Source organism: Microtus ochrogaster, chromosome 16, assembly GCF_000317375.1.
Source record: "Microtus ochrogaster isolate Prairie Vole_2 chromosome 16, MicOch1.0, whole genome shotgun sequence".
NCBI lineage: Eukaryota > Metazoa > Chordata > Mammalia > Rodentia > Cricetidae > Microtus > Microtus ochrogaster.
Genome location: NC_022018.1, coordinates 1,343,541 through 1,353,065, shown reverse-complemented (window position 1 = coordinate 1,353,065; position 9,525 = coordinate 1,343,541). Strand labels below are relative to the sequence as shown.

At 42.9% G+C, this 9,525-nt stretch overlaps 1 protein-coding gene across 2 annotated transcripts in view; it reads left to right on the top strand.

The window, feature by feature from the left end:
• Rsu1 (Ras suppressor protein 1) overlaps nt 1–9,525 on the top strand; it is a 177,293-nt gene that overhangs the window by 90,174 nt on the left and 77,594 nt on the right. For both annotated transcript variants that reach the window (XM_026783146.1, XM_005354629.3), the window contains one exon: nt 4,407–4,539. In XM_026783146.1, the coding sequence (XP_026638947.1) occupies nt 4,407–4,539 (133 nt within the window). The remainder of the gene's footprint in view (nt 1–4,406; nt 4,540–9,525) is intronic.

Here is a 9,525-nt window from a genome sequence, read left to right as displayed (position 1 = left end):
CCTTGGCGCCTGCCCATCTCCTCCTATCGATCCTATCCAATGGGTCTTCTAAGACTGGATCAGGTTTCCCTACTGGCCAAGAGTTGCGCCTACCAATTGACCTCGCTCTGTTTCCTGGTTCCTGCCACAGGCCAAGAACCCTCTCACTCTTCCAAAGGACTTCAGGTTCAGGACCAGACTCCCCGTTTGCCAGTGACCTTGCCAACAAGGGGCCTACCTCTTTGATCCAACCGCAGTGGGATGTCTGCTCTCCTTTTTGCGTGCCCTTCCCCGCCTCGTGCCAGCTGTGCCGGTCCCCGCTGCAGCCTCACCGGACCCCTCTGGACCCCGCCGCTTGCCTCTGCCTCCACGCTGGTCCCCGCCGCCGCTTGCTTCTGTCACCACCGGTCCCCCAGAGCCTAATTTTGATTTCAGCGCTGTGTCGCTGCTCCACCGGCGCCGCGACTGCCTCATACTTATTTTTTTGAGACAGAGTCTGTATAGGCCAGGCTAGCCTAGAACTCAGACCATCCTGTCTCAGTTTCTTCCCCTAGCATTATTGATGTGAACCACCATGCCATCTTGTCCTGTGTTTTCAGGTTACTGGGGCAAGCCTTAGTACGCAGCAGAAAGGAGCTCGTGATATAGTCCAGAAAAAGAAGCCAGTCCCCTTTCCTAACTGTCTGTGTCAATCAAATTTGAACTTTGAATTAACCGATGCTGGTCCATGGCATCTTCCCTGGTCTCTGCCATGACCCATGCACTCTTACTGACCCAAGGCCCTGGAAATATAGCACAGCCAGAAATCCTTTGTGCCTCAACACAGCTTGCCTTTGGAAGTAAGTCCCTGCTCCTCTTTGTGAAGTGATGAAAACCTCATATTCCTGTGGTCCCTGTCTAAACCACACACTCGGAGGAAGCCATTGCTACAGCCTTAGTTCATGGTAGTGGGCAAATGATGCAATGCCCTGGATGCTTGGTCTGCAGATTAGAACTATACCAAGTGAAATTCAGCTATACTTCTCAGCAGGGTAACCAGCGTGAGGGTCAGAAAGGGAAGAGAGTTCCCACCGAATTTCCTCCTATTGGGGGAATCCCTTTTGTTTAGAAGTCAGTTTGTGTCCTAATTCCATCAATCTGTAGTATTTACACCTTGTCCCAGTGATCTTTCTTTGATTCATTGTTGACAAGGCTAAGTGGGTAGGAAGAACTTAGATGAAGGAAGATGACAATATGTCAGCTTCAGTGACATGTCAGGTGGGTGTGTTAGAGGGGTTTGTTCACTTCAGCTTTTTATTGAATTGTTCCTGTAGTGACTAATACGTAGTACAAGGGACCTTGCTCAGGTGGTCGTGCGTCCTAAGGACAGGGTATAGAGTGTATATTGTTCATGAAAGATACAACATATAAGAAATATGGACTTACCTTTTGATATTTCTGTCATCATCCTCTTTAGGATAAGGGGACTCTGAAGGTCAAGCATTAGTGACAGAGTGGTATGAAAGAGATGACTTAGGAATTGAAAACCTAGATCATAAGAAGAAATCAGAGCTACAGGAAAATGCAAATGAGTGATTAGTCTCCCTCTTAGGAACCACAATAGCACTCCCTCTCCCAAAGTACACGAAATGATTTGGAGAATCAAGCTCATTAATTTTCCGAGTGATATAATAGCTGACCAATGTTTAATCATTAAGATGAGGAAATTGACAGTATTGATAATCTTGGAGAGCAATGTATCTGCTTGTTTTTGTACTTTATATCAGCAAAATCAGTTTCTTTGGAAAGATGTGATTAATTACTTCTCTAATAATATATAGTAATATGTCTTCTCTAAAAGTTATTGTAGGCTTGTAGAAATTTATTTTTTTATTTTTGAGATTATAACACAATTATAATGTTTCTCCCTTCCCTTTCCTACTTCCAAATCCTCCGACACAGCTTTCATCCTTTAATATCATGGCCTCTTTTTTCATTAATATTTTTCTTTCTCTGTTTTTTTCAGTTTTTATAACAAAAGGGAAAGCATCAAAGTTGTTTTAAGAAGAAACAAGTTTAACCACTTTGTAGCAAAAATTTTTGGAGCTGGAGAGATGGCATAGTCAGTAAAGTATATGCCCTGTAGGCATGAGAATCTCAACTCAAATTCCCAACGCTGTGTGAAAAGCTAGGCATGGGTACAATGGTGCATTCTTATAATCCTGACACTGGGCAAGACAGGAGGATCATGGGGCTTGCTGGCCAGTCTATTTCAGTAACCTCCAGGTTTATTGAGAGATACTCTGAGAAAAGCAGGGTGGCAGGTGAGGAAGACACCCAACATTTGTTCCTAGACTACATGCATGTGCTTACACTCACGTGCGCACACAAACACACACACCACGCGCACACACACATGCATACACTACATATCATAAAAGAAAATAATTTTTTATTGTTTAGTCCTTCATTCCCAGAGCTCAGAGGAATGGGAAAATTGTTTGTGTTGGTCTACTTGCATCTCAAGAATATATTTTTATTGTCCTTACCATCAGTTCTGGGAAAATGCCAGTAACGCATCCGAACAGGACAGCCATGTCACTTGGCATGTCTTGAGAAGGGTAATTGCTGAGAGTCTCTGTTCAAACAGCCCTTGGCTGCAGAACAGAAGACTGAAATTGGACCTCTCAGGAAAAGGCTGTGGGGACTCTCCAGGTGAAGCCATATCCATTCCTGCTGTAGAAGTACTCTGTCTTTGATCTTGTCTTCTGTTGACTGACAGGTAGAAGGAAGTACCTTCATGGTTCCTTTTCTATTTTTGAGGAGTCCAAAAGTTGGGGCAGGAAGATTCAATTGATCATGAGTAGGTGATCCATGGTGGGATGGAACTTCCTGGCTTCAATGCTTCATTAACACACATTATTGATCTAGATGGACACGCAGATAGATTGTTTTGGCCATGGCAAGAAAACAAGGTTTGGAACCAGATTCAGATTCCCGTGCTGACATTTTCTGATCTGGGGCACATTAGTTCATTCACCCCGGATGTCCATTTCTTCACCTATAAAGTGATGTTAGTAACTGAGCTCGGAGATTGCTTGAAAACTAAACGAGGGAGTAATTTCCTAAGGTAATTTGTAAGCTGATTAGAGCGATACAAGTGTTAGCCTGCATCATCACCGTGTTAATGAGACTCACTTAGGACTGGTTTTCCAGGTGCTCATCATTCTTGAGGGCTAGATACAGGGTAACACAGCAATGGAATGCCCTCCTATCACCTCACTTGGTTTTGTGCTTGATGAAGAACATTCTGGCGATCTGATTTGCCTTAGATCCACTAACACTAGTGTAGCACCATGAATAAAAACCCAGAGACAGAAATTGGGATTCAACCTGAAGGTCAGAGAAGCAAAACAGCCAGCCACTGGCTCTTACCTCAACCTCAGTCCAAAATGGCGATCCTACATTTAAGAATCTCAGAATGAGACACTGAGTGAGAACTGTCTCCTCCCATTTTATAATCCTCTCTAGTGTTGGGATTAAAGGCGTGTATACTACCACCTGCTTTCTATGGCAAGCTAGTGTGTCTACTGGGATTAACGATGTGTGTCACCACTGCCTGGTCTATAAGGCTGGCCAGTGTGACTGTTTTACTTTTCTGATCCTCAGGCAAGCTTTATTTATAAAATACAAATGAAAGGCCAATACACACAAGCATCACCAGGAGGTTTCAATGTTATCTCTTCTTTCAATCTTTTGTTTTAGAGAATAACTTTGATTTTAGTTATATGCATGGGTGAGTATGTCCATGGGTGAATCTGTCCATGGCTATGAAGGCAGAGGTTCTGGATTGCCCTGGAACCGGAGTTAAAGGAGATTGTGAGCCATTTTATGTGGGTGTGGGGAACCAAACCTGGGCCCTGTGCAAGAGCAGTGTACTGTCCTAACTGCTGAGCCATCTCTCCAGTCCCTCTTTCAGTCTTGAATAAGACTTTTAGTCTCTATAGAAAAACCTAGCAAAATAAGGCATGCTGTACTGGACAAAGCATCTTCTTAAGTTGGTGCTTGTGAACCTCTCTGTTTCTTCTCTTCCCCTCCCCTCCTCTCCTCCCTCTGTACTTTCCTTCCTTCCTTCCTTCCTTCCTTCCTTCCTTCCTTCCTTCCTTCCTTCCTTCTTCCCTCCCTCCCTCCCTTTCTCTCTTCCTCTCTCCCTTCCTCCCTGCCTCCCTTCCTCCCTCCCTTCTTCCTTCCTCCCTCCCTCCATTTGGTATCAGTTTCTCGAATCAGGGTATCATCATCAACACTGCTTATGTGTACCAGTAAGATTTGGGCTAAGAGCTTTAAAAAATAAAGTAAAAATGACTTAAGTGTACTTAAGGATTTCTTCATGCTTACCCTGTTGGATGACAGAACCTTCAGCTTCCTTTTCCTTCTCTCCATCTTTTCAGGCAACTTGGATCTAACTGGTCAGAAGCAGGTCTTCAAAGCAGAGAACAACCCCTGGGTCACCCCAATTGCTGATCAGTTCCAGCTTGGTGTTTCCCATGTTTTTGAATATATCCGTTCTGAGACCTACAAGTAGTAAGTAAACTATGCTTTTCTTAAACTTCAAACTGATTTTTAAATTAATATTTTAAATATATTTAAATGTGTTTTTAAAAAACATCTTGGCATTTTTTTCTCTGTGTGTTGGTAGTAAGCACATAGCATTGCTAAATGTTTTACTGAAAACTCCAGGTGGTAAATTGTCTTTGATAGATGTACAGTATTTTTACTTGACATGTTCAAGGGCATTTTTGCCAGTTCTGTTTAGAGAAATTTTAAGGTATTAAATTGGTTAAATATGCATTGTACTCCAGGAACGTAACCAGACATGTTAAGATCAGAGTGCCCTTTACTGTTCTGTGTAGGAGAGTTACATGTTGTGAAAAACCTTGTTTAGCCTTTATTTATAAATCTGTAGAGAATACCAGGCCAGCCATTCCATTGTGCAGAAGGTTTTACTCTAGTGGGATAATGAGCTCCAGTGGAAACAGGACAGACAGAAGATGAGAAGGGAAGAGAAAGAAGAACCAGCGAGTTTTAGGTCATGACTACACCATATCTCATGTCCCCTTACGGTTAAGGGGGACCATGGGAAGCCCCTCCCACAATAACTGATGATTCCCACTTCTCTCTTCCTCGTGTTTCAGGGTTCATGGGTATCTTCCCACCTCCCGCCTACTAGTGCTGCCTTCTGTCGTTTTTCGATCTCCCCCTAGCTCCTACACCCTAAGATGTTCATTTATCTCTATGCTTACCTGATTCCTAATGCAGAAGGCTAGTGTAGTTTTAACCGTCTTCAGGGAGACTTGAGAAAAATCCAGTTGTATTTTAATCTGCTTCTATTTTCAGCTCTAATTTAGCATCCTGACTGCTAGAGCAAAGCAAGAATATCAATAAAGGATGTGCTCCCTCAAGAGTCTCTTGGTTTCTTTTTGAGAATAGAAAAAGCCTTACCCCCACTCCCAACTGAAAACGTCAAGGCTGTACTGGGCCAGTGGGTCTGGATCAGGTGACAGGACAGAGGCAGTCTCTGTAAATGGCCAGCTGTCATTCTGCAGTCTTCCAGCAGGGGTGCTGTAGAGAAGACTATGCTGAGGAGAAAAGGAAATACTCTGAAGCTTTGGGAACGTAGCTCAGTGGCAGAATGGCACAGGAAGGCAGAATTTACATAGAAGCTGACAATATGGCAGCACCTCCTTGTAGGTAAAGCAACTACAGCATACCTTTTAGATAATGCTGAGACATTCATGAGGCAAGCCCTCAGAATAATGTACATGTACGGTTCATTATTGTATATGGACTGAACAGGTATGTACGGTCATTATAGATTCCAGATTTTCAAAAATGCAAATATAGCTCAGCCTTAGAAGTTGTTTAGTTAATGAAAATGTGTGAAAATATAATTGCAATTTAACAGATTATTTTGTGCTTCTTGGTAATTATTGGCATCATGTTTTTTTTTTTCTGGCTCACAGCTGATAATTTTTTGTTATCAAATGCAAGGCTATGGAACTTTTTTAATGTGGTAATATGCAGAAAAGTGCCCAGACCAGCCTCTATTAATTCAGAAGTAGAGGAAGCATTGCTTTTTATTCCAATTAACTACTTTTGATTGAGTCTAAACTAATTTATAATTTATGGGAGATTAGAATTCATTGTGTATGAAAGCACTACTAAGTTGAATTTCATTTATAAAGATTAATTTGTGAGTTCCTGGGGTTTATGGTACCTCGGAGTCATTATTAGGCAATTAATCATCATTATACATCTTATCAATGGATTCAATTGATTCAGTCCTAGTTAGGATTCTGGATGAAGAAGGGGTATCTTGTTTACTTAGTTCATTAGTTATTTGAAGACGAATAATGATGATTTTAATCAGTAACATATACATGTGTGTGTATGTACACACCTGTATATGTATGTGTGTTTACCTGTGTGTTCGGGGGTAGTGCGCAGGTACTACAGTGTGCACATGGGTGTCAAGGATGACTTTGGATGTCAGCCCTTGCTTTCCACCTTGTTTAAGATGGGATCTCAGTGCTGTGTATGCCATTCAAACCTACCTGCAAGCTTAGCAATTCTCCTTTTCTATCCCACATGTCACCATGGGAGCACTAGTGAGTGCTGTGGTGTCTGTGTCCGGTTTTATGTGAGTTCTGAGGATCTGACGTGCTTGCCTGGCAGGCACCTTGCCTGTTGAACAGCCTCTCCTCAGCCCTGTTGTTTATATTCTCACCTCCTCCGTTATTAGCATCCTCGCCTTGAGGGTTGGTGTAACGAAGCAGTCTGTGTATTATAAACCTATCTTGTGTGTTAGATTAACTGTGGCAAAGTGGATCACCTTCGGTAGAGTTAAATCAACGCTGAGAAGTGTAAGGAAGCGTGCAAAGACCATGTCTCTTTTTTAGGGGACCATCCACTACTCTGTTCAGCACTGAAGGGCAGGGTGCACTGTGACCTCTTCCCACCTCCTTGGGACAGAAGTGAATGTTGATGGCTTTCTTTCTCTCAGCTTTTTAAACCATGTTCTCTCATCATAACTAGCATCATTTATAAGATAGGCTGGGCTAAAATATGGATCATTATGCAGTTAAGACACAGACTCAGGTCATAGTCATAAAGCGCTTGCGTGTCCAGCACTGTTCTCCATCACTTGTCCTCACATGTTAACATGCAGGACTGTTTGCAGCCTGGGGGCCTCTGCAAGGACATGGACAGACAGACGCACCCTCGTGGTAATTAGCGCCCACCTCCATTCCATTACCGCCAAAGCAGCATTGCATAGTGTCCTTCTATCAGAAACAATAGTACTCTAGTTCTAAAAATTAAAAAATCTAAAACTACCTTTTCAAGTTTGACAGGAGACCATGTGGCTCTTTATTCATGGCTCTCGTTACTTTTGTAAAGGCAACTTCCATGTCCAGTGCCTAAGTCTTAGGTTCTCAAAGAACCTGAAGTTTTCTTTTGTGTGTGGGTGGGTAGAGCAATGATAGTTGGGAATCTACCTCAGCCTCATGCTAACCAGAAAGCACTTTGCCAACTATCATTGCTCCCCAGCCATCCTTATAATTTCTAATAATTACTTCTTTGTTTCTTTATATCTTTTACTTTAGCTGATATATCATATCTCCTCTATTTAAAAACACTTAATGTACATACACATAATATAATGTGCATAATATAATGTACTTATATTAATATATGGCCACATATTAAAGATACATGTACACCTATGCAAACACAGTTTGATTTCGGCATTTGAAATTTTGAAATTTGAGGATAAATTCCTCCCCCACTTTCCCCCTATCCAATTCATCCTTTACCTAGGTAGAAGCAGGAAAGAATTAGGGAACATTCCAGAAAATTTTCTTTTCATGCTGGTGATTGAAAAATTTTCCCCGGTGCCTTTGGCACTTTTAAGCACATCCCCAAGATGTCCTGGATGCAGGGATGTGACAAGCACAAGGCTGGCTCATCTGGTTTACAGGCTCTGATGGCCTACAGGGAAAAACGTGGATGCTCAAAATCGACAGAGAATTGGTGATTGGGCAGAAATGAAACCCTAGGTTTTTGGAGATGATTTCACTTGATTCAAAGAGGAGCTTAGTGAAGCAGAAAGAAGAGCAATAGGTGTTGGCAGCTAGGATGTTGATTTGTTTTTCACTGTGTGTGTGTGTTTATGACATACATGTAGCGGTCAGAGGACAATTGTAAGGAATGGGTCCTCTCCTATTGTAGTCTCCAGGAGTTTAATTCCAGTTATCAGACATGTGTACAGGCCCCTCTACCCAGTGATCCATCCTATGCGCCATCTCACCAGCCCCGCCATATGCCTCTTCAGAGATGCTCTGAAGGATACATACACTCTGGGTGTTCATTGGTCGTAGCCATTTCTCAGGTGGAGACTGCTCTGTGTCCACCTGTCTTCTTGCTTCAAGGGGAAGATACTGACTGTTGTGATTGTGTTACCCGTTATGTCTTGTGCCCCTGTTAATATAAAATAAGTGGCTGAGTCTGGAGTTAGGGAACACATTTAAACGCAGTAGCATTTTCATTCCGTTACTAAAGCACACATCACCTTTGAACTCTTTTGGGGATGGTACCTATTCACCTACTTATTTCTATTTGACTTCTTTGATGTCTGTAGAAATTTGATGGACCCATCACTGCTTGTTACCTTTCCAGAGGTAGATTTTTTTTTTTCCTGTTGAAGGAGCAGCCCGGCTGAAGTCTGAGCGCTTGACAAGATCTACTGTGAAAGGGAGTAGCTCGCACTTCCCACATTTCCATTTAGGCGTGCACACAGCGACCGCAGCCATTTTAAAAGCTGACAAGTTCACTCTTGTCAACAAGTTAACAAAAGGAGACATTTGACAAATGCTGGGCTGAAGACGTGTTAGTTGAAAGAGGCCTTTGGAACACGGGCGTCCCCATGAAGGGTGCAATTTGCAGTGTGGCAAGCCCACATTCTCATTCCCAGCCTGACTTGACACAAAAGAAGCTTCTCCCTCGTTCTTCTACCCTGTAGCTTGCTTTTCTCCCCGGGGAAATACGCCCCCTCGGGGGATTCTCCTTTCATGTGAGTTAGTGGGAACAGTGCTCGAGGGCAGGTGGGCAATTACGAAAAACCACCAAGCATTTATTTCTCTTCGCTGGGGAATCCGGCAAAACCAGCCTACTTGCTTGATTTATGAGGACTAGTTATTTTATCTGCATGTTGAATTAAAACAAACTTACCTTTCCTTCTGCACTGTGGGCAAACCTGTCCCAGGGTATAATGGACATAAATGAGCTTTATTAATCAACTAACACATCGTCTAATAGCTGCTGAGTCAGCAGCCTAGAAGTTCTTTAAGTCACCAGTGCATCTGGGACCCAGGCTGTGCATCTGGAACCCAGTTTGTGCTCCCTTACCAGTGCGTCTGGTATCCAGTCTGTGGGCCCTTACCTATGCATCTGCAAATCAGTCTGTACCTTTGCCAGTGTATCTGGAACCCAGTCTGTGGGTCCTTACCAGTG